The sequence below is a fragment of the Aulonocara sp. 'chitande type north' Nkhata Bay genome, linkage group LG12 (genome assembly GCF_057382095.1).
Source record: "Aulonocara sp. 'chitande type north' Nkhata Bay isolate Kocher_YH1m ecotype deep benthic linkage group LG12, A_spYH_male_GT1.1, whole genome shotgun sequence".
Taxonomy (NCBI): Eukaryota; Metazoa; Chordata; class Actinopteri; order Cichliformes; family Cichlidae; genus Aulonocara; species Aulonocara sp. 'chitande type north' Nkhata Bay.
In genome coordinates, this window is record NC_141355.1 from 2,270,171 (window position 1) to 2,296,141 (window position 25,971).

General features: G+C 44.7%; 1 protein-coding gene across 3 annotated transcripts in view; it reads right to left on the reverse strand.

The window, feature by feature from the left end:
• LOC147316645 (whirlin-like) overlaps window positions 1-25,971 on the reverse strand; it is a 70,945-nt gene that overhangs the window by 10,011 nt on the left and 34,963 nt on the right. For all 3 annotated transcript variants that reach the window (XM_086313188.1, XM_086313187.1, XM_086313189.1), the window contains exons 3-7: window positions 22,189-22,314; window positions 13,786-14,060; window positions 11,903-11,939; window positions 2,915-3,100; window positions 2,620-2,811 (exon numbers count right to left, since the gene is read on the reverse strand). In XM_086313188.1, coding sequence (XP_086169314.1) covers window positions 2,620-2,811; window positions 2,915-3,100; window positions 11,903-11,939; window positions 13,786-14,060; window positions 22,189-22,314 — 816 coding nt within the window. The remainder of the gene's footprint in view (window positions 1-2,619; window positions 2,812-2,914; window positions 3,101-11,902; window positions 11,940-13,785; window positions 14,061-22,188; window positions 22,315-25,971) is intronic.

Consider the following 25,971-nt stretch of genomic DNA (forward strand, 5'->3'; position numbering starts at 1 on the left):
TTTTTTTTTGTATGTTTGTCACACTTAAATGCTCCAGATCATCAAACAAATTTAAACAGTAGACAAACATAACACAAGTAAACACAAATTGCAGTTTCTAAATGAAGGTGTTTATTATAAAGGGGAAAATATCCAAACCTATGTAGTGAAATCTAAACTAAAAAAAGGAACAACTGATTTCCACCTAAACCTAATAACTGCAACAACCTTAGCGGCAACGACTGCAATCAAGCGTTCGCAATAACTGATATTGGATCTTTTACAGTCCTATGGAGGAATCTTGGTACACTCATCTTTGCAGAATTTTTGTAATACAGCCACACCTGAATCTGATTGAGATGTTGTGTCATGACCTTAAAAATGCAGGTCAGGTCTTTGACTGGCCACTCCAAAGTATTTATTTTGTTTTTCTTAAGCCATTCATAGGTGGACTTGCTGGTGTGTTTTGGGTTATAGTCCTGCTGCAGAGCCCAAGTGCGCTGCAGCTTAAGGTCATAAACAGATGGCTGGAGATTTTCCTTTAGGATATTTTGGTAGGCAGCAGAATTCATGGTTCCATTTACCACAGCAAGTCTTCCTGGGGCATCAAAACAGACACAGACCATCACACTACACTTTATATATGTAACGTTAAAGTATGAAATCTTCACATTAAAGGATGCATTTGAAATGCAGGCATACACAAAACTGTCCACCAGCATGAGTTAACCATTCATTCATCCATCCATCCATCCATCCATCCATCCATCCATCCATCCATCCATCCATCCATCCATCCATCCATCCATCCATCCATCCATCAATCGTCTTCCAATTATCCAGGGTCAGGTCGCAGGGGCAGCAGCATAAGCAGAGAAGCCCAAACCTCCCTCTCCCCAGCCACCTCCATCGTAACTGGGGGAACAAAGATGTTTCTAGGCCACCCAAGATATAGAAGCTCTCCAGCATGTCCTGGGTCCTCAGGGGCTCTTCCTGGTGGGACATGCCTGGTACACCTCACCAGGATGTGCCCAGGAGACAATCCTAATCAATTGGCCAAACCATCTCAGCTGGATTCTTTCGATGTCTAGGAGTAGTGGTTCTAACTCTGAACCTGCCAGACGGATGAGTTCCTCACCCTAAGGGAGAGGCCAGCCACACTTTGGAGAAAGCTCATTTCCATTGCCTATATATGCAGTCTTGCTCTTTCAGTCACTACCCAGAGCTAGTGACCATCAGTGAGGGAAGGGATGTAGAGTGACCAGTAAATTGAGAGCTTTGGTTTTACGCTCAGCTCTCTTTTCACCACAATAGAGCGATAGAGCGTCTGCATTACTGCAACTGCAGCACCAATCCGTTTGTTGATCTCCTGAAGCACTTCCCACAGTATACTCCAAGCGACACAGTCAAATGCCTTCTCTGGGTCCATAGATCACATCTAACTGACTGCACGAACTCCAATGCAACCTCATATATCCTTGAGAGGATAAAAAGCTGGTCCAGTCTTCTGGGACCAGGACAAAAACTGTTGTTCCTCCTGCATCCAAGGTTCAACTAACAGACTGACTCTACTTTTCAGCACCCTGACATAGACTTTCCCGGGGAGGCTGACAAACTATAGTAGGAGCCTGCCTCCAGTCCTTCTTGGGAACCACCACCCCTGTCTGCCAAGTCAGAGGTACTGGCCCTGATGTCCACACAACTTTGTAGAGGCATATCAAATAAGACAGCCCTACAATATCCAGACTCTTCACCTTTCATTGGGAACCTACCCACCCCAGGGGTCCTGCTACCAAGAAATTATTTGACTGCTTCAGGGTGGTTTAATCCCTGGCTGCTCCAGCCTACATGCCAAATATCCTTGCACAAGAGTTTAGTAACAGAACAGCTTAGGTTCAGATCAGGCAGGCCTTTCCTCCCAATCACACCGTTTCAGGTTTCACTGTAGGCACAGCAGGACAACAGCATTTCCAGGGCGAGCACCCTCGAGTACCCCACCCAGGGACTCTAAGAAGGCCAGGTACTCTGAGCTGTTGTTTGTTGTGTAAGCGCAGATGACAGTCAGGACCTGTTCTCTACTCAGGCTCCTTCCCCACCAGAGAGGTGATGTTCCATGTCCTAATTGCCAGCCCTGGTAGCCAGGGATCTGTCCACCAGGGCCTCTGCCCTTGGCCACCACCCGGCCCACACTGCACCCAACCCCTACGGCGCATCCTGCGGGTGGTGGGCCTATTGGAAAGGTGGCCCATGTCCCTTATTTGGGCCACACCAGGCCAGGACCCATTGGCTAAGGCCCTGCCAGCAGGTGCTCTTCCTTGGGCACCCTCCCCAGGCCTGGCTCCAGGGGGGTACCCAGGTAATTCTATCTCGGGCAGAGTGAACTGTTCCCTTGATTGTGTGCACATAAGGGTCTAGTGAATCACCCTTTGTGTGGTTCCTCATCCAAGACCAATTTGCCATGGGAGAGACCCTACCGAGGGGCAAAAGCCCCCTATCGACATAGCCCGGGGGATTCCTGGGACACACAAACCCCTTCACCATGATAAGGTAGCGATTACTTCACTTCACTTCAAGACAAATCAAAAGATTAAAGGCATTACACCACACAATGTACTTAAAATAAATAAATAAAGGACCAACCATAGCAGGGATGGTTTGCTCTGCATCATGGATCACAGGGGCTATATGGCTACAGTGGCCCTGAGACTGCCACACTTCTAGGCCTCCACGCCAGGACTGGTGAGACTCCCTTCCATGTTGCAACACCAGTCTATCATACACGTCCAGATCCTGTGGCGCCACCAGTCTCCTCATCTCAGACAACATGGACAACTGGCAGAAAGAAGAAGACAAAACAAAAAAAATAAGATATGATTATAGTACAGTGAAGAAAGGATTATACAGACATGGAGTCAGGTGATGTGTAGCGATGTACCTTTGCATGTGTATTGAAAAGCTCAAACAGAGCCATGGTCAGAGACTCTACTCCTATATGTCCTTCTTGGTACTCCTGCAGGTAGTAGGCCATGGTTTGCCTCTCTGGATCTGTCAGCAACATGTAGGCCTGCTGTTCCAGTGACACCTGAGCACTGGGTGGGCCCACACCTCTGTATCCTGCTGGCTGGATGGAGCAATAGTTTGACAAGTGAAAAATTATGGAATCAAATATAGGAGAGATGAAACATGTTGTCATTGTGTCTAATACTACAAGGACTGTGACATGCAATGGAAATTCTTCATATACTGCTGAGTTATAAGAAATACTGTTTTCAGAGTGTCATCACCTTATTTGTCTTATTAGAAAAGAACAGAACAGACTGCGCAGGAAGCCAAGGTCATAACTCAGGCTCACTGAGAGAGAGAGGAAGAATGTGGATGTTTAGGTTTTAGGACGGGGGGGGGGGGGGGCTGAAGCTATAAGAATGTGAGGAACGCTCAGACACTTCGAGATCAGGCGGACACCCTCCCGCGCTCCCGGATGGTTATTGCGCAAAAGTGTTGTATGGAATAATGAGAATTGTATGGAATAAAATGATTGTGGATTTATACACCGAGTGTTGTCCTTCCTTCAGCCCAAAGATGAAAGAATTGGGAGGTTTTAACAGAACAACACAGGTTGACCAAATGTGCTTATAAATAAACTGATTGATTGATAAGTTCAGTTCACCTCAATTCAAGTTGATTTGATTTATACAGCACAACAGTATACCAACATATGCCTCACAGGGGTTATTTTCCAAGGCTCTATAGATTGAAGGATTTGTTGTGACCAGTCATCAGTACTTGTCATGACCTAATATCTTTTAGATGATATTAGGTCATTATTAGGTCATAATTACAATGATTTCTTAACCTCCTAAGACCCAAACTCTTTCATGGCATTTTTAATTTCTCTTTGCTATTTGGGCTGATCTGGACCTGAAGAATATAAATAAAAGAAATTACCAGATTATCTTATTTTTAAAAATGGGATTTCGATAATACAGTAGCAGTATAATATCAGGCCCTTGTAGAGCAAAATTTTGTATTTTGGTCTAGACAACCCAAATTGTGATGTCCACATATGTGGACGCCAGGTCCTAGGAGGTTAAAGAAGCACCCAATCATTGCTGGATTCTGCCTGCAATTATTGTCCTCCAAGGGCTGCTGACATGGAAGTGGTTTCTCAAAAGGCAAATATGGCAGAATACACAACAACACTATATTAGTGTCAGCTAGGGTTGCTGACAGAAGAATATGAAAGGAAGCAGATGATCTGCTTCCATCTCACCCTATCCAGAGCATCTTCTCTGTTACACCAACCCTCTACATATCCTCCTTTACTAGATCCATGAACCTCCTCTGACGTCTTTTTTCTTTTAATATTGACTGGCGACTCTATTTCCAAATTCCTTTGTCCAACATATCCACTTTCCTCCTCCTCCATGTCCAAATCATGTCAGTATGCTTCTCTAACTGTCTCCAAACCACTGAAACTGAGCTGTCCCTCCGATATGCTCATTTCTAATATAGTCAATACTGGAACTCTTGATCTTGAGATTAGCCACCTAAAACGTAACTCTTTGAAGGCCATTTATACCACTTATTTTTGTGTAAAGCTAACTGAGCCTTGCATAATATAATATAATATAATATAATATAATATAATATAATATAATATAATATAATATAATATGGGCTGTCAAAGTTAACGCGATAACAATGTGTTAGTGCAAAAAAATGTTAACACCTTCTTTTTTTTTGACGTGGAATTAACGCACTCACACACCTGCGGTCTGTGACCTTTGGCACAGTTACCTTTTACCTGTGACCTTTGGCACAGTTACCTTTTACCTGTGACCTTTGGCACAGTTACCTTTTACCTGTGACCTTTGGCACGCCCAGTTTTTTTTTTTTGGAAATCAGGAAGCGACGCATGCAGCAGTTGTAGATGTGAGCAGAAATGGATAAAGAAAAAGGTCTTTTGAACAGCAAGTTCAATTTTAAAGCAATGCCATATGGTTGTCTTGACAAGACCAAAGTAATTTGTATTTACCGTTGATGTGAACTGTGTTATCACCGCAGTACGTCCAGTCTCAAATACCGCTTGCTAGCCAAGCACACAGCTAACGCAGAGAGCCCTCCTCCCTCTCGCCAAAGGCAGACCACGCTGGACAGCTTTCAAAGGAGACGTCTGGACAATTCTACAACTAACAAACTTTCAACAGCCACAGCAAAATGGGTGGCTACAGCTTGCAGGCCGGTTAACATTGTGGAGGAGGAGGGGCTACTTGAAATAATTCGCATAGCATCCAACAAATCCACGCATGAATTGCCTTCAATAGCTACCACTGTAACCAAGATACACAACTTGTATGAAGATGAGAAAGTCGAGGAGGCTTTGGGGCAGACCAACACGGTTGCACTCACCGGAGGCCATTGGACTTCTCTAGATATTCACAGTTACCTTGGGGTAACAGCGCATTATTTTTCACCACAGAGGGAACTTCAGTTGCATGCTTTGACTGTTATGAAGATGGAGGAGAGGCACTTCACTGACACGTGTGCTGAGCACTTTATGCAGCTAGCTAGACAGTGGGGAATTGAACATAAGGTCAGCACGCTGACCACTGACAGTGCACGCAACATGGTCGCAGCGGCAGGCAGCTGCCGTTTGAGCACATGCCTTGCATCACACACAGCCTCCATCGAGCCGTCACAGTTTCTCTACAGAACAGTCCATTTAACAGCACACTGACAAAATGCAGAAAGGTCAAAGGCCATTTCAAGCATAGCCCACCAAACGTACTGGAACTTGAAAAACAGCAAATTGCACATTTTCATAAGAAAGAGTCACTCAAGAGTCACACAAAGGCTCTAAACAGTACCCTGGAGATGATCAGGCATGTTTTAAAAAATCAAAAACCACTGAGAGATGCACTGGCACTACATCCAGCCAATGTTACAATGCCAACAGCAGCTGAGCTGGAGAAACCGAGGAAGCTGGACACTGTGCTGGAACAGGTAACTTATTAATACTTACTCTTACCACTTCTGACATAGGAAAGTGTGTGTGTGTGTGTGTGTGTGTGTGTGTGTGTGTGTGTGTGCGTGCGTGCGTGCGCGCGTGTGCGCGTGCGTGCGTGTGTGCGTGCGTGTGTGCGTGCGCGCGCGTATAAAGCATTTTACCCTTATGTGAGTGAATGTAGCAAATTCTTAATGAAGTGTATTTCTCTATAACTGCAGGTATATAACTGAACTTTTGGGAGAAGTTTGTCTCCTGCTCAGTGGTGCTGCCAACTTTGTGTCACCTGTCGCGAGTGATGGAGGTCTCTGAGGATGACCCAGCTTAAGCTGGGCTACACTGTGCAATTTTTTCAGCCGCGTTATTCAGCTTCTGCTCAAACTGTACGATTGACTCGCAGGGGTTAGAAGTTTGTAGGTCACGATGCTCTGATGCAACCCGAGTGCTCACACTGTGCGTCCATAAAAATGAAGGTAATCTGTCGCTCACTCTCCCTCTCAGTCTTTCACTCACACAGACAAACCACCACCATCAACTTTGCTAAATTGCTAATGAAAAACATGATCAGGCAGCTGTGGTTGAGCAGCAGTGTAAATCCAACTATTTTCATGGTTGTTGTGGTCGTGATAATTTTGTGAGGCCACATCGAAAAGGCTCGGATGAGCTTTCCAAAGTTCTACAAGTTGTGCCTCCATCGCTTGTGTCCAGATCACACGCTGCACTGCCGTGCTGCTCCGTCTTTTTCACCGACGTTTATGTGTTTACGCGTGAGCAGTGTGAGAAGCTCAAAATGGGCCAAAAATCGCAGTGTGAGCCCAGCTTACATGGTTAAACTCGAGGAGACCTTCAAAGCAAAAATGAAGAAGAGCAAGGAAACAAGTAACATCGTACGGCTCAGGGTTGCGACAGCTCTGGATCCTCGGTTTAAGGATCTTAAGTGTCTAAGCATACCTCACAGGGCTGAGGTGTGACGCTTGATCAGCGCGTTGCCGAGGGAGAAGCAGAGGCCTGCACAGCCTGAACAACCAGCAACATATAAAGGAATAAAGGCTCACTTTTCTTTAAAGTTTAGCTCCACCTCGTTCGTCTGCATTTGGGTACGCACAACACAACCTCCACGCAGTCTACCATGGCAGATCATGACAGTACAAACTGACCAGAATGGAGCCAGCAGACTCTGCATGGAATCTGCAGCATGCGGTTTCAGACGTTTGTCTCTGTGAGGGCCTTCACACGTCCAAACTGGGAGTGCTGCAGCTGTTCCTTTGTTTTCTCTTTCACTGGCAACAAGTCCTGAGGTCTCCAGCTCTCTGGCCCCGCAGGAGGGGTGCGTGGCAGGAGAATAAGGATTGTGTGGCTGAATTCTGCGGGCTTACTCTGCTGCAGTGCTTCACTCTCTTTTTGGGATTTCCAAGCTCAACTGCCATGCTGCCACCTGCTCAGACACCTGATCAAGCGCCTGCGGCTACCACACCACCATTTGGTCCTCTATGCCAGAGGTCATCACAACCGCACGGCCTGCCCGTCCACGTCCTGACTGTCCACGGCCTGCATGCCCTCATACATCCACCAAACCACACCAACAACAGCCCTTCTTCGCCACTGTTGCCCTCCAGCCCTGTTTTTCCTGTGCTGCCACTGCTTCCCATGTGGTCGGCCCTCATAACTGTTTCGGCGCAGTCACCTTCCACGTGGTCGGCCTCCTCAACTGCTGTTTTTGTGTTTGGACTGAGTTATTTTAGATCCAGAGTCCACTACAGCTACAAGAGAAACTGATTTATAATCACCACAATTCTTGGAAGACATCAAATCTGGAAGTCAGGATTCACTAGTAAATTCTATCAGGGTTCCTACTTCAACTTGCAAGCCTGGTTGCCATAACAAGTGTCCATAAAGTGTTGCATCTCTCCACAATACAAACACTCACTTACCACGATTCTTCTGTTATGCTCATTGAGCGGCAGGTGAGCTCAGTTTTAATAGTAGGTCTGGTGGAGTTGAGTTAGGAAACCCCAAGTTTAATCCGACTCACCCAAGAAGGCAAGGGAAGGGATTTCTGCCGACTCCAGAGGCTGTGTAATTGATTTTCAAATGGTTTCAGTTGAATTAGGCCACTATCAATTTTCAAAAATATAACTTCATGATCTATAATAAAAAATACATCAGCGATAGAACAAATGTTCAAAAATGATATGGAAGTTCCCTATCAGATGTTTCTTTGTCTCAGTAATTGTATTGTTCTAATTGTGACAATTGTGATTTGGCTAAATATAGATTATATCAGTAATTTGCTTATAATTCAAAAATTGATTTTGGGGAAATTGTAATTTTAACAAATCTAATCTATATGCAGACAGACTTCAGGTCGAAGTCACTGAGATTTGAACTTTTCAGTATCTGCACCCTGATTGACTTCCTCTCTGCATTCACAAGAATTTCAGAAAACTCGGCCTCTGACTTTGAGATTGAGGTAAATGAGAGTCAAACTTATCCAAGATTTTTAGTAGATATAATTATGGTACCAATTTGAATCTCCTTGAGTTACTGCGTTCACAATGTAGGTGTCCACCCCAACAGCCTTTTACGGCTGAGGGGTAAAAATCGAATAGGTGATGAAAACAAAGATAATTAGCGTGATGATCAGTGTCATTTCCTATTAGATGAAGTCATACAAGTGACCGATATCTACCATAAGTCACGACTTAGCACTACATACAGTTCGCGTGAGGATGGTGCAAGACGCTTATGTTAAGTATGGATCTAGGAACATGAGAATATGAAGACAGTGGTGAAGTGTGCAGAAAGAGGGACAGATGGGTTTGAGGTGTGGGTAGGATTACACCATCAGCTCTGAGCCCTGTCTTGTTTGCAACGGTGATGGGCAGACCGACAGTTAAGGTCAGGTTGGAGTCTCCATGCACTGTGATGTTTCCAGACGACATTGTGATCTGTGACGAGAGTAGGGAGGAGTACTGGAGGTATAAAATGAAGATAAGAGGAATGAAAGTCTGTGGACAGATTACATGTGTGTGGATAGAGGGAGACAGAAAGGTGAGGATGGAAGGAGTATTCAAAGCAATGGACAATACACAAGAAAGGTGAAGTGGCAGGTTAGAGTGGAAGTTCATGGTTTCAGTGAAGGAAGACAGAAAAGGGTGAGATGGAGGAAGATGATCCACTGTGGCAACCTCTAAAGGATGCAACTAAAAGAAGTACTGATCATATCTCGCTTGGTAAAATATGTTGTGCCAATATTATTTCAAGGGTGTGACAACCTATACAAACCTAAGAGTAAAGAATATTTTTCTTGGGTAAAAGTTAAATGTCAGGGCCTTCTATGGCTGTTTATTTTAGTTGGACCGTGCCGTACACTTCGTGATGTGCTAATACAAGATCAAATTGAACCCACATAAACCATTTTAAACAAAGAAACTCCAAACATGTCTTACATACACTAATTTTAAGTGGTTTTTTTAACTTATAAATTGCAACTTAAACCTCACTGGGAGGCAGTGCAGATGCTTTAACAATGACATGAGATGAGAAAATGTATGAATGGATTAAAATGTTGTAACAGCATTTTGAACAGATTGAGGGATTTGCAGCTCCTACAGACAGACAATATGAAAATAATGCCCTGATTTCCTCCTAGTTGGATTAAAGTAATGCACTAAGTTCACTATTTGAGATCATGCTCTTGAGTTTAGCAATATTTCTTAAATGAAAAAATCAAAAGCTGGCTGGAACTTGAAGTCAAGGACTGATCGAAAGAAAGAAAGAAATGGTTTTAAAACTACTCATAATGTGACTTAACTGGATAATGTACACTGAAAATAACGAGGGACCCTAGGGGGGGCCGCAGATGCTGTGGAGGAAGCACACTTGGAGGCAGGGATTCTCTTCACCCAATGTGCCATTTATTTACAAAAAAAGCCAAGCTGGGGGTACGAACAACAAAAACGAAACTTGTACAACCAAACTTAAAGCAGGTCCAAACGCTAGGCTCATGCCTAGTGGGATGCTACCCAGCCTTTAGTCTTACAGCACCACCTTGAACTCAGCATTAACTCTGCTTTTAAAGCTTAAACCCCTCCCCAAGAACAAGCCATGCAAGGCCTTCCTCTCTTTCTCACACTACACTACAAATCCTGCCAATGATTCACTTCCTTATAAACATTGAATCAGGTACTGAATCAGTGACATACTGAATGAAGCTTTGTCCCTGATCATGTGAATCTGGCTAGATGAACCAGACCACAGTGCTTCTGAAGTGGTGTGATGTTTTTTTGACACATGCGCCGGAGCTTCAGGTTCAAATGGACCAGCACTAGCAACATGAAACAGAGAAACCTCCAAACATTTTGGTAATACTGATAATCTAACAGTAAATGGTTTTGAATACATGGGCCCACTGCATAACTATTTCATGGTATGAAACTTAGGAGCATTTTATTTCACTTCCTTAGGACATAAAACAAACTAATGAAGGAATGGTCCACATCAGCATTAGGCTCACATTCATAACTAAAACAACTCTATGAGGATGGTGAGGAGTCTGCATATCGACAGGAAGTTGAGCGGCTGGTACTCTGGTGCAGTCAGCACAACCTGGAGCTGAACATGCTTAAGACTGTAGAGATGACAGTGGACTTCAGGAGACATCCCTCAACACTGCCCCCTCTCAAAATATATCAGACAGCCCTGTGTCGACTGTGGAGATCTTCAGGTTCCTGGGTACCACCATCTCCCAGGACCTCAGAAAGACCCAGCAGAGGATGTACTTCCTGAGACAACTGGGGAGGTACAGTCTTCCACAGGAGCTGCTGATCCAGCTCTACACTGCAGTCATTGAGTCTGTCCTGTGCTCCTCCATCACAGTCTGGTATGGAGCAGCCAGTGAACAGGACAGGAGCAGACTGCAGTGGACTGTACGGGCAGCAGAAAAGAATATAGGCGCCCCCCTGCCCTCCATCCAGGACCTGCACCTCTCAAGAACCAGCCAATAAATTCGATTCTGATTCTGCATCTGGAGCCCATTGAGCCTTGGTCCCTCTAGGACACTGTTATTGAGTATGGGGGGACTCCCTCTATGCTGCTCCCGACTAGTTGTTGTCCCCCCTCCCATGGGACTTGGGCACTTGGTGGCTCTGTGGGTTAGCTGACTTGGACCTCTTCATTGTGCAATGGGGGCTCTGCCAGGTGTCAGGAAGTGAAGGAATTTCTAAAGAGTTCCTGAAGAATGGATGAAATGACTTGTTTGAAATCGAGTGACGGTTAGACGCAGCCATATTGGCAATGGCAAAGCAGCTCCAGTTAATACAGTAGGGACTCAGTTTCAGTGAGTGAAGCACACTGCTTCACACCACTAAACTGTGAGATGATAATATAATCAATAACATGTTCTGGAAAGATGAGCCTGAGATCAAACTTCCTGATGAGGCCAGTGAACAGAACAGCAAGACTGTTCCAACAAACCCTGGTTGGTGTGTCCAGGAAGTTCCAGCAAAATCTTCGACTGTCACACTCAACTCGGGATGAATCAGAGCTTCAATTATGAAATTATACAAGCTCAGTTGTATTTGTTCTATTTGGCTTGGCTTTATTCTGCAGTTTGTTTGTTTTTAATTTAAGACAGGTTTTCTACAGTTCATGTTCATTTAACCACTTTTGCAGTAAAATACTTTTACAGATTCATAAATGAGTGAAACAAAAGACCTTAGAGAATATGAAAAACATTGTTGTGATCTTTCTACTTCTGGCTGGGACATCTTGAAATTTCGGTAGCATTTCCAGTGTGCCGTTTTCCTTGTTTGGATGGAGAAATAGGATGTATGCGTACGCAATGCTTCAGTGAAGCAGTGTACAATTTCAGGTAGACCGTGTTTACAATAGGCAGTAATGCAAAGCTGCCATTCTTACCTTTCCTAATACAGGTGTAGCTCTGGCTGAAGACGGTCTGATAGAAAGAACACAACAAACAACAAACAATGCTTAGCATATTTAAAAAGTAAACACACAAATGATTAGTTATGCTTATAATTGGACTGAGACCAACACAGTCAACTTGTTAAAAACCACAACGTCAACAACATCATCATGAAGTGACGAGCTGAGAGTCTCCGTAATCTTCTTCTCTGTCGTGACGATGCACTTCCTCATGTTTTCCCATGAAGAACTATAGTGAGAGCTCAGGTTGGTTTGTGGTTTGGGTTACATGCACTTCCATATGTTAACCACATATGAACTAAAAATGTCTCGTCACATCTATTACCACCCCAAATTCATAAAAATTGGAACACTGTGGAAAATGTAAATATGCAATGATTTGCAAATCTAACCCCATCAGAACATGTAACACACGTTTTTAAATGTTTTTACACATAATGTTCAAACTGTGACATATTACTATTGCATGAAAAGTATTAGCCATTGGTACAAAAAAGCCCAATTAATCAAGTTAATTGGGTAAAAAGTCCCCACAATCACCTCCACACTTCTGCCTTTTCTTCTTTCTAGCTGCGTGCACCCTGTTCCTGTGTCTTCAGCCATCAGCAGCACAGTTTCCATCTGACTGATCTGTTAGGAAATCTCACCTCATGTCTGATTTGGCAAAGATTTTATACTGGATACATACAAATGTTGTGTGTATCCAGTTTTGTAGGGTTACATGACTTTGCCACAGTCGTGTAAACCTGGGCCTGGCATTAGGAGTATGGTTTGTGGCACCGCCATAGCTGGAATATATACTTTCAAGGGTAAATCAACCTTTCCATTTCTCAAGGCTCATTCATGATTTTTAACATTGTATAGATTTTACAGTAGTTACCTGCTGGGAGCAGGTTGTGATGTTACTAATATTAGGCATTACAGTGAATAACAGCTTAAGAAGTTAGTTGTCAGTTTAATTAGAAATGGCGATAGTGTAGAGCAGCGGTCTCCAACCTTTTTTGGGCCACAGACCGGTTTATGCCCGACAATATTTTCAAGGACCGGCCTTTAAGGTGTTGCGGATAAATACAACAAAATAAAACTAGTACCGGTACCGAAAAAAAGAAGATTTATTCATAACACACGTGAAAAGACCCAGGAAAACAGAGTAAACGATAAAAACGATAACAAAATAACGCTGAAAACCGATAAAACCCCTGAAAACCAGACATTTCACACCTGAGCCTCAACTCTCGCGGCCCGGCACCAAACAACTCACGGACCGGTACCGGTCCGAGGCCCGGGGGTTGGGGACCGCTGGTGTAGAAGCTTCAAGGTGGAGGGGCATTAAGTCCTATGATAAGGTGGGTAATGAGGACCACGTGAGACAAAATAATATGCAGTATCTCAGCCAGGGTTGCCTTCATGGTCACTACAACAACATTAGGCTGGGTTGGGACCAGTGAAGGGAGAATTAAGTGTAAACTACGCTTTCTCCTCATCAGTTTGAACAAATCAGACAGACGCACATTCTCATATAAAACTTTGTATTCTGCTAAGCAGGGTACTCGCTTGACTGCAGCTGTTTTACAGCATGTGGTTTTCTGAACAAACGGGATCCACGTACATGATGCTTTATAATCAGTCAAGGCCTTGTAAATAAATGTATCAACAGAAGAAGTGTTTTGGCTGCTGCTTCCTCGAGGTGGATAAACAAACACGCTAACACAAACCAGCGCTCAGTACAATCAAAAGGAACTATTCAGATGATGAAATAAGAACAAACTGGTTATCAATTAAAAACACTCTAATTCCACACAGGGACAAGTATTCACATTTCTAATAATCATTCTCAATCGCTCTCATATACTTACCTTGTACAACAGTTACTGGAACTGCCACTACCATGGATGCCACTGCTGATAGTGGTGTTGGGGACAGAACTGGGGTTAGCAGGCGCACTGGACTCGATTATTCCCCGACCGCTGATACATTTGGGCTCATCCACCACTGTGCATGCGTGAGGTAGACGGGCAACATCCCTCACGTTCATCAGCAAGTTGTACCCTGTTTTTAGGATATGAACCGCCTCATCGTGGGAGATGGTCACAAAGCTCTGACCGTTGACTTCCAATATCTGATCACCCACCTGCAACAGAGAACTCTGGTTATGCACTACATGCTTATCTATGTCTCATAACACCTTCTGTACATAGTTCCTACACGCCTGCATCTGGGAAGTATTCACAGCGCTTCACCTGTTCCACATTTTGTCATTTTACAACCCAAAATAAATGTAATTCATTTTTCACCTCAAATTTTCTACACACAACATAATGTGTGTAACATTTTTGCCATAATTACAAAGTGAAGAAATTTGCCTGAAATTCTTGCAAATTTCTTCAAAAAACAAAAGGCATGTAGAGAAGCATTCACAGACGTCCATAAATGGAACAAAGCTGGGACCCTCAGGAGTCTTCATAGAGGTGGCCATCTGCCCACCTGTCAGTAAAAGGTTTGGCAAAAGGCATCTGAAACAAAGTTCTCTGTTCTTCATCATCATCACCTTCATTTATAAAGCACTTTAAAACAACCACAGCTGACACAAAGTGCTGTACATAGGAACTATATAATAAAAGTACATAAGATATAAATAATGTTGGCCCTGCGACAGACTGGCGACCTGTCCAGGATGTACCCCGCCCCTCGCCCTATGACAGCTGGGATAGGCTCCAGACCCTGAAAAGGATAAGCGGAAGCGAATAGATGGATGGAAGATATAAATAAAAGCAAAAGAAAAGAAAAAGTAAAATAATTAATTAAATAACTAATTTCATTACAAGAGAAACTAAGTCTCACTGAGGTTAAAAGCCAACAAATAAAAATGGGTTTTAAGACGCGATTTAAAAGTGGAGAGGGCTCTCTAACGTGCACGCGCAAATTATTCCATCATTTAGGACCCACGATAGTATAGGCCTAGTGGGTACTTTGCTAGTACAAACTAACACAATGAATATATTTTATAGAATAGAATAAACAAGGGGAAATTTGTGTGTAACAGCAGCAAAAACAAAACACAACACATGTATGTACCACCATGTGGACATCGCTGTGTGATTCTGACTATTTTTTCAATTCAATTCAGTTTTATTTACACAGCACCAAATCACAACAACAGTCGCCTCAAGGCGCTTTATATTGTAAGGTCGACCCTACAATAATACATACAGAGAAAACCCAACAATCATATGACCCCCTCTGAGGGGAAGAAGACAGGATCAAAGACATGCTGTGGAAGAGAGCCACAGTGTGTCTCTGATTAATAATAAGAAATGATTCAGCGCAGAGAGGACTCTATCTATGGGCGAATTTCGATCCCCGGGCTCTCTGTCCTGATTCCTTGGGCAAGACACTTCACCCTACCGCCTACTGGTGTTGGTCAGAGGGGCCGATGGCGCGATATGGCAGACTGGCTTCTGTCAGTGCCCCAGGGCAGCTGTGGCTACAACTGTAGCTGCCTCCACCAGTGTGTGAATGTGAGAGTGAATGAATAGTGGCATTGTAAAGCGCTTTGGGTGCCTTGAAAAGCGCTATATAAATCCAATCCATTATTATTATTATTAACACATAGTGAGTGAAGAAGAAACACCCAGTGCATCATGGGAATCCCCCAGCAGCCTACACCTATTGCAGCATAACTAAGGGAGGATTCAGGGTCACCTGGTCCAGCCCTAACTATATGCTTTAGCAAAAAGGAAAGTTTGAAGCCTGATCTTAGGAACAACAAGTCAGCCTGGAGTGTGAGAGTGAAGTGCTCTAATGGGGTGATATGGTGCTATAAGGTCAGCAAGATCCTGATAATAATGAATTACAGTCTATTATAGAAGTAATGGCAGATTTTTTTTACTCATGTCAAGCAAAAATATCTTGTATTAAGTGAAAAAATCTGCCAATGGAACAAGTGAAAATTCTCCAGATCCAAGATGCACCGTCTAAAAACAAGCTCATATATGTCAGTGAAATGTTACTATGTAGCTGACTCTGTCTTATTTTAAGTGTGGTGAGATATGTTTGACTAGAAATTAGAGAAATATACTTGGTAAGATTTTGAGTTTTTGCAGTGAGGCAGAAGAAAGAACAAACAACAAGAACAAATACAGGCCTGCGGCCTACTACTGCCACCCTCACTGCTGATGAGGCCCACAAGCCCACACTAAGGCAACAACAACCCCAAACTGCAGCACGGAGCGTCACACCACAGGACCTCCCCTCCCTGGACAGCAGTGCAAGGACAAAGAGACAGACAACCCACACCACACAGTTCTCCCCTAACCTACATAACATATGAGGGCTGAGCAGGTGCAGACTGAGAGAGAGCAGCACCCACACACTCCCACAGCCTCACAGGATGGAACAGTAAAATGATCCCGAGCCTGTATAACTGGGAACATACTTCACTGCATGACAGAGTTAGAAAAGCCACATCAGCTTCCCTGCAGCTGAGTGTTGGACATCCTGAACCAACACTCATGTCAGTTACATCCCACTTGGTGTCGTGTCCTGTGGACTGTTTTGAGTCCAGTGAGAGACACATTTCTGGGAACTTAGCAGAGCTGCTGCTCAAAATGGCAGAGTGGGCTGAGGAAAACAGTGCAGTGGTACTGACAATGCAGCTAACACGATACCTTAAGCAACAAACATCCTGCGTTACTTGTACATCCTTCATCTTTTTGTAAGAGATGTTCTGACGGTGATGAAGCCCACTGTGGGAGCACAGCAGTCACAGGGGAACGACACATGGGCATGCCTCAGTCACTCAAACAGGAGTGTATTACAAGCAGGAACTCAACGTTTCATATTCTCAAACATGGATCCACTCATCTCTGCGCTGGCTGTTATGAATGCACTGATGATCTTTGGGAGACACTGCAGCCATGCACTGTTTGGAGCCATTTGAACACAGCAGTGCAGACAGGTGTACAAATGTTTTATTATTGTTATTATTGCATCATTGCTATGAAAGGCAGAGCAGACATGAGTGGAAATAAGTTTTAAGAGAATATAACAACAACCACCATGCTTGACCCAAGAAAGGGGAAAAAACGCGACCTTTAATGAAAACAGAGCAGCTGATGAAAGTTTTCTGAGAATAACTGCAGCAACAGTAAAATACAGCCAGCCAACTCCACTGCCAGGAGGAGAGGAGGCAACAGAGGAGCAAGAGGAGTCACAAGCTTCTAATGTTTGGAGGTTCAACTGGAGACACTAAGAGAAGGAATCCCTCAGCTGATGCAACGCGTGAGGAGCTTCTATTCCACTGACCCGCTGAGCCCAAGGCTACAATCCATCCACGTCTTACACTGACATGAAGACTGTGCGTGGTATCAGTCCCCTCTGTTTTATCTCCTTTAAAACAGAGAAGAACCACGATTAACCCCTCAAAGCTGAGGTGCACGGCTTTTCTTAATGCCAATCGTCACTAAAAGCTAAATCTGTTACCTGCTGTTTTATTTGTTTTACAGATTTAAATGCATATTTTGTAATGTGATTCTGTTTTACTGTAAATAGTTAAAAGCGTATAAATATTAAAGATACAATCAGAGACTGAATCTTTTGTCACTTTGAGATGGGTCTTTGTTTTGTACTATTTCTTTTTCCCAGCACTCTGTTCCATGTTTAGTGTCATAACTCATAGAAATAATAACATTCGTTATAATATGTGGTTTGTACATTAGTCGTTTATTTTATACAAACATTTACTTAAATCCATCCATCTTCATCCGCTTTGTCCGGGGCCGGGTCGCGGGGGCAGCAGCCTAAGCAAAGAGGCCCAGACCTCCCTCTCCCCAGCCACCTCCTCCAGCTTATCCGGGGGAACACCAAGGCGTTCCCAGGCCAGCCGAGAGATATAATCTGTCCAGCGTGTCCTGGGTCTGCCCCGGGGCCTCCTCCCGGTGGGACATGCCTGGAACACCTCACCCAGGAGGCGCCCAGGGGGCGTCCTTGTCAGATGCCCGAACCACCTCAGCTGGCTCCTTTCGATGTGGAGCAGCAGCTGCTCTACTCTGAGCCCCTCCCGGATGGCCGAACTTCTCACCCTATCTCTAAGGGAGAGGCCAGCCACCCTTCGGAGGAAGCTCATTTCTGCCGCTTGTATCCGTGATCTCGTTCTTTCGGTCACTACCCACAGCTCGTGGCCATAGGTGAGGGTAGGGACGTAGATCGACCGGTAAATTGAGAGCTTCGCTTTTACACTCAGCTCCCTCTTCACCACGACGGACCGGTGCAGCGTCCGCATTACTGCAGCTGCAGCCCCAATCCGTCTGTCGATCTCCGGCTCCCTTCTCCCATCACTCGCGAACAAGACCCCGAGATACTTGAACTCCTCCACTTGTGGCAGGAACTCATCCCCGACCCGGAGTGGGCACTCCACCCTTTTCCGGCTGAGAACCATGGCCTCAGATTTGGAGGTGCTGATCCTCATTCCCGCTGCTTCACACTCGGCCGCAAACCGTTCCAGTGCGAGCTGGAGGCCCTCACCCGATGAAGCCAACAGAACCACATCATCCGCAAAAATCAGAGATGAGATTCTGAGGCCACCAAAGCGAAAGCCCTCCGCCACTTGGCTGCGCCTAGAAATCCTGTCCATAAAAATTATGAACAGAACCGGAGACAAAGGGCAGCCCTGGCGGAGCCCATCACCCACCGGGAACGAGTCCGACTTATTGCCGGCAATGCGAACCAAGCTCTTGCAACGGTTGTATAGGGATCGAATGGCTTAAATCCTTTGTAATAAATTGATCTGAAGAGCTGCTTGGGAGCCAACAGAGCCGACTCACTGAGCCATAAGAAGCAGCTCTCTTATTAAAAGAGCCAGAATTCAAATCACTAATAGTTTCCATCACTGTTGAATGAGCTGGCAAAACGTTACAGAGAAGCACTGTGTGACTGTCCAACAGTTGCTAATGGTTTGAATTTACACCTAATATTCACTGAGTGATGTTAGGCACCCACAGTGACATATACACTGTGTCTGTACTGGAAGCGAAACAAAACAAATACCAACAACAACTTTGCAACATGTACTTCTGTCCATATACTGCCAGTAGTTTATAGTACAACAGTCAGTTATTCTGTGTATCCACAAACACAATCAGACCTCCTGCAGGACAAAGGGTGAAGATGAAGTCACGGCATTAGATGCTGAGTTTGAGCAAGGAGACTAGAAAACTTTATGTTTCATTATTCTGATGCAAATTTGAAATTATAAAAACTGTTCATTTATTTAACAATACAAATACTTACATTTTGAATTGTCTTTTAATATTTCTTTTCCAGGGTTAGAAAAGTGACTCTAACTGAATGAATTTAACCCTTGTGTGGTGTTTTTGTTACTCAGCCGGTGTTCATGGGTCTGGTGGACCCGCTAGAGTTTTGGCTTTCCAATTAACACTATCAAACAATTTTATGTTAAATTACTCAACAGATGTTTACTTCATCCCAATTACGAGCCATGAGAACAGAAAACATGGTTAATTTTTCCCTTCACCTTTGTTCGATCACATTTATGAATTAATGTGCTTCTCATTTTTTTAATAAAATGTTAGAAAAAATAAAATAAAATCAGTTATAATCAAGTGTAAATATCTTTATACCATATTTTGCAGGTTTTGATGGTATATACTGCCTAAAGGGGCAGCGGCCTCCACTTGGCATGGGTCTCACAGACCACCATACAAGGGTTAAGTAGATTTCTATCACTTTCTAATGCATATGTAAAATAACGAACAGGCGACACAATCGGTCACACATGTAAATACACATATACACACATATAAATGAGCCAGGTCCTTTCATATGGAGCTGTGATGACGACTCTGCTAGTCTGAAAACCACAAGTTTAAACAGTATCTGAGGCTACGCTGCCTCTGGTGGCCACTAGCTGTATATGCCATGTGATCCAGTTCACTAGCCAAGCCTCCATCTTATTAACTGCAAAAACAATTTCTGACAGGGACGAAGGATGGATGCACAAAGAGGAGGAAGGAAAGGTTATCGATTGATTGATTGATTGATTGATTGATTGATTGATCATACTTTATTCATCCTGAGGGAAATTGGGTTAAGGCTGCCAGCTGTGCCAGCGCCATAATCCAGCCTCTTGGTCCAGCTGCTGATCCCACTATAACTGCAGGATCACGCAGTCGGCTGCTGCGTGACCAGCACAGCAGACACACACAGATCCACACACACTAGCAGCTTATTACACAATCAATGAATCACTGCAGAGTATCAATGAATGAGCCTTATCTCGACAGTGAGGACGGAGCTTCTTCATACCTTTATCAACATCTTCTCTGTTGTTGTGGCTTTAACACTTTTTTTCATAGTGTGTAAAGTATGCCAGTCCCAAAAATAGCTCTTTATCTCTCTGTTAAAGTAGTGCAGCAATATCTCCCACCATGCTTCTTTGAAAAGTTTTAAATTTGGCTTTTTCTCTTGTTTTTAGCTGTCCCAATTATTTCAACACGTAATCTAGAATGCTGCTTTATTTTTATCTCCAAGTCAGACGTGGTGTGACAACATCAAGAAAGCCATGTTGTTCACAGGCAGGAAGCAGTTTCTGTTCTCCTCCCCTCAGGCAGGTTGAAAAGGCCTGAGTCAGAAGACTGACCTGAAAGCACACAGCGACCTGGAACATATATATAAAAATAAAATTCCCATCTCGCCCCTGCGGGTGCTCTATAATTCAAGCTCGGGTCCTCTACCAGAGGCCTGGGAGCTTGAGGGTCCTGCAGTATCTTAGCTGTTCCCAGGACTGCGCTCTTCTGGACAGAGATCTCCGATGTTGTTCCCGGGATCTGCTGGAGCCACTCGCCTAGCTTGGGAGTCACCGCACCTAGTGCTCCGATTACCACGGGGACCACCGTTACCTTCACCCTCCACATCCTCTCGAGCTCTTCTCTGAGCCCTTGGTATTTCTCCAGCTTCTCGTGTTCCTTCTTCCTGATATTGCTGTCATTGGGAACCGCTACATCGATCACTACGGCCGTCTTCTTCTGTTTGTCTACCACCACTATGTCCGGTTGGTTAGCCACCACCATTTTGTCCGTCTGTATCTGGAAGTCCCACAGGATCTTAGCTCGGTCATTCTCCACCACCCTTGGGGGCGTGTCCCATTTTGCCAGTCTGGTCCTGCAGTCTCGGCTGACTGCTTGGTCTGCCAGTAGCTGGTGTTTTGCGCCTCTGGTATTCTTGGCTCCCCCTTGCCGTAGCATTTATGTTGTACCTCGTCAATCTCTAGCTGTGAGAGCAGTCCCTTCTTTCGAATGTTGGAACACTGAGCTACTAGTTGTTTCGCCGTCATTGTGGATGTTGGGTATCGAAGAATCCATAGGTCCCTCATCCTATTCATGTAGCCCCTTCCGCCGGGGTTACTTGCGTAGTAGCATTCCAACAATGCCCTGTTTTTGTCTCTTGCCCACCGATGCCTTCTTGTTCCAGTAGCCCACTTCTCGTCAGGGTGCCCTGGTTCCTCAACACCTGACGTGGACCTTGTTGATCCGGGCGACGTCCGAGCCGGCATGCCTTCATACTTATCTGTCTCGCTTGCTTAGCATAGGGGGTCTAGCCTTAGGACCCTTACTGGATACAGACGCCCCAGGCAGGAATCGAACGCCTGGGGCGTGTATATATATATGTGTGTGTGTGTGTGTGTGTGTGTGTGTGTGTGTGTGTGTGTGTGTGTGTGTGTGTGTGTGTGTGTGTGTGTGTGTGTGTGTGTGATATTTAGTGTATAATTTCTAAGGAGTAGAAGGTGGAGTAGAAAGAGTAGGTAAGGAAAGGGGCAGACGGCTTGCTGCTTTAACTACCAACAAATTACGGCACATTTCTGTAGCTCACATATTTGAAGATAAAGGACCTGAATCTCAGGAGCGGGACCACGCCTCCAAACATGCTCCTTTCGGTTCTCATCTATACATGTTCCCCCAGTTCTACAAGCTCCTCAAATGAGGACGCGGGCCCAGCAGTGAATGAACAGTTACCACTAACATAACATTCAGAGATGATACTGATCCCACTGCTTACAGAGGGAGTTTACAGACACCATCTTACTGCATCACATTCACTAAACTCTTTCACAGATGTTTGTAAAGCAGACTGAAAGGCTCGGCGCTTGATTTTTATATACCTGCAGTAGTGGGAGTGCAGTGTGGGTTTGTATTGTGTTGTGGTGTAATACAGCAATGCTCTGAAGGACAGATGAGACAGGCTACCTTTAGTCCACCAATGTCTGCAGCAGATCCAGGGTCCACTCCAGTAATGTATATGCCCAGTCCATACTCAGCACCACCCCTGATCATTAGACCCAGAGATCGACCTCCTTCCATGTTCAGGTTCACCTTTAGGAAAGACAGGGTATTCAGATCAATCTGTGTTGTTAGTAAACAAAGACTTACAGAAGAAAAGTTTGGAGGCAGAATAGTCAGAATAATAAACAGAGTTTAAAGAAACGTTCTTTCCTTGGAATCAACACATGAACAGCTGTGGTCAGCCTTTATGAGCCGTGGCCATCAAAGCTGAATGGAGGACTCAAAGGCAGACAAAACCCAAACAGTAATCGCAGAGTTAAGATCTTTATTTGGCTAAAAGTAAGGATTTGTTCACTGGACTGATGGGAACCAGGCATGTTGTATAGAGTGCTTTGAGTACTCCGGGAGAGTAGAAAAGCGCTATAAAAGAATCAGTCCAATTATCATTTACCATGGATTCTGTTTCTGATTGGTAAGAGTTATTCACACCAGTGGCCTGCGAGAGGTCATCCTGCAGGGTGATCCTCATGCTGTTGTTCCTTGCACAAGGACGGTTTAGGTTCAGTAGGGTTCAGGTATCACCTCATACTAGGAGTAGAGACACTGACCCTAACCAAGCACGAAAAAAAGAGTCAGAAAAGAGAAAGGTGGGTAAAGTGTCAGTGGCTGCAACCTGCTAAACTATTTCAGGTTTTGAGGTTGTATCACTGTTGCCTCTGTAGTGCACCTGTTGTTAATTTCATTAACTCCAAAGCAGCTGAAACTGGTGAACAGTTCCCTCTGCTACTGATCTGACTGGGTCACTATCCTGGAAGTTTAATTCACTTCATGCTTTACTTTGATTAAAAAGTGTTCTTTTGTTTTAGCAAAAATATATATAGCACCAATTCACAGCAGTCACCTCCAAGCACGTAATGTTGTACAGACTCTGCAATATTAGAAACAACAACTTTCCCACCCATCATTTCAATACAAGCTAAAACTATATTAAATAATTCAGATGACATTATCTTTCCTCCATTTTGCCCCCTGCTGGTGAGATACCTGATTTACTGGCAGTGGATAGTTTGAGTGCTTAGGTAGAAAAGCTTTATTTAAATGCCAGTCCATTCATCTTTCACACTTGTTACAATGTTTAAACCAGTAATCATTCAATCAAAACATCATTTATAGATTTCATATATGTGCAACATGATGCAGCAATGGGTCTCTATTTGAATTCCACAGGCCACACATACACACACACACACACACACACACACACACACACACACACACACACACACACACACACACACTAGCCTACCCGCTGTATGCCCTCAGCCAATCACAGGTAGGTAAGTGAGATAGTTGTGACAACATTTGGAGCCTTGCAGTCCATTAATGATTCATTCAGGAATTGAAATGCTGCACTGGGAGAGAATCTCTGATTTAACTAAGTAGCAACTGTGAACACATTAACGTTAACGACACAATAACCAAATTAACTTGTAATACATTTGTTACGTTGCACCCCGGTTGCCTAGGCCGGGGTGTAACATATGGGGGCTCGTCCGGGATGCTGAGGGGTCCGAGGACCGCTTCAGCCGTCTGTCTTCGCTGGAGGGTCCGGGATCGCTGGAGGGTCCGAAGGAGGGACAGCTTCGGCCTTCTGTCTTCGCTGGAGGGTCCGAGGACCGCTTCAGCCTCCGTCTGTCTTCGCTGGAGGGTCCGTGGGACCACTCCAGCCTTCGTCGTCTGCTGGAGGGTCAGGGGGACCGCTCCAGCCTCCATCAGTTTCATCTGCCTCCGCTGGAGGGTCCGTGGGACCGCTTCAGTCTTCATTTGCCTTCGCTGGGGGGTCCGAGGGACCGCCTCAGCCTTCGTCGTCTGCTGGAGGGTCCGTGGGACCGCTCCAGCCTTCATCCGCCTTCGCTGGAGGATCCGAGGGACCGCTCCAGCCTTGTGCAGCTGGTGGGCTGCGTGTCCGTGTGTGCAGCTGGTGGGCTGCGTGTCCGTGTGTGCAGCTGGTGGGCTGCGGGTCCATGTGTGCAGCTAGTGAGCTGCTCATTCGCCTTCGCTGGAGCGTCCGAGGGACCGCTCCAGCCTTCATCCGCCTCTGCTGGAGGGTCCGGGGGACCGCACCAGCCTTCGTCGTCTGCTGGAGGGTCCGTGGGACCGCTCCAGCCTCCATCAGCTTCGTCTGCTTTCATCCGCCTTCGCTGGGGGGAGGGTCCGTGGGACCGCCCCAGCCTTTGTCGTCGCTGGAGGGTCCGTGGGACCGCTCCAGCCTTCATCCGCCTTCGCTGGAGGGTCCGTGGGACCGCTCCAGCCTTCGTCGTCTGCTGGAGGGTCAGTGGGACCGCTCCAGCCTCCATCAGCTTCGTCTGCCTTCGTTTCAGCCTTCGTTTGTCTGAATCAAACATTTCACTTGGGGTTACATGTTTGATTTTTGGGTAGGGGGAAATGTTACGTTTTGGTATGTCAGTGTTTTGTTTTTTCGTGACTGTCATGTGTTTCCTGCTTTACTTTGAAAGTCTGTCTTATCTTAGTGTGTTCAGTTTACGTTTTCCCTGTCTCGTCAGTTCTAATTTGCCCCAGCTGTGTTTCCCTCCTGTGGTCCATTCCCTGATTGCTCCCTCTATGTATTTAAACCCTGTGTTTCAGTGTGTCATGGTCGCGATCTCCCCCGAGTTGTAAATAGTTTGGTGTGTTTGGTGTAAATAAATAGTCTGTTGTAAATACTTTCGTCATGGGATATTTTCGTTTTGGGTTTTTGGTGGAGGGCCTTCGTGGTTTTTATTTTCCTTATCTTTGTTTTTCTGCGTTGCACCCCGGTTGCCTAGGCCGGGGTGTAACACATTACAACCCATCCATTAGAAAATGCTGTTGTTGTTGTTTTTTTTTAACTAGTTGATCTCATTTCAGTCAGTTAACCAAAGTGGATTTAAACATTATTTCTGGAAAGACACTGATCTGAATATCCTTCCATCAGAGAAGCAGAAGCTCTGAAACTCAGTGACCTGAGGTGGACAAACAGCCCCTGGTCTGCATACTCATCTGTGTCTACTCTAATAGCAAACTATTCACTGAGTGAACTGTCTTGTCTATGTATTAGATTTTGTTTTCATTCGGTGTTCAGATTACAATGGTTGGGCATATAGTAAGTGATCAGTTTATTCTGCAAACCAATATAATTTTAGAGACCATAAAGACCACCCAATTCAACAGTCTGCCACTAAGGAAGGGAGACCATGCAAGCTGACACAAGATAAAAAGTGGGGTTATAGTAGAGATGGACCAATCTGATATACAGTATCGGTATCAAACATAAAAAAGTGGTATGGTGCCATCTCTAGTATAAAGGCTGAACAGGTCAAATTGAACATCAAAACTTGTGACAAAAAGCTCACAGCCACACTGCACTGCTGTGCTTCCTGCTACTACTAATACTGCTGCTGGAGGGCAAAAGATTACTCCTTAAAGACGCCAATACTGGACAGTCTGTAGTACTACAGGACAAAAAGAGTTGCTTTTTTCTTTTTTTACACCCGTGTTGATCCAAAACTATTTGAGTCATCTATCCATGGAGGAAAAATGAAGATGGGAAGAGAAACTTTTGAGATTTGTGACTGATATTTTGCCCCAGCAACTTTATTTAAGAATATCAACGTGTTGATTTGAATTACTTACATAGTAATTGTGAAGGTAGGGCTGTGCGATATGACCAAAATCTCATATCCTGATATAAATCACAACAATGTAACA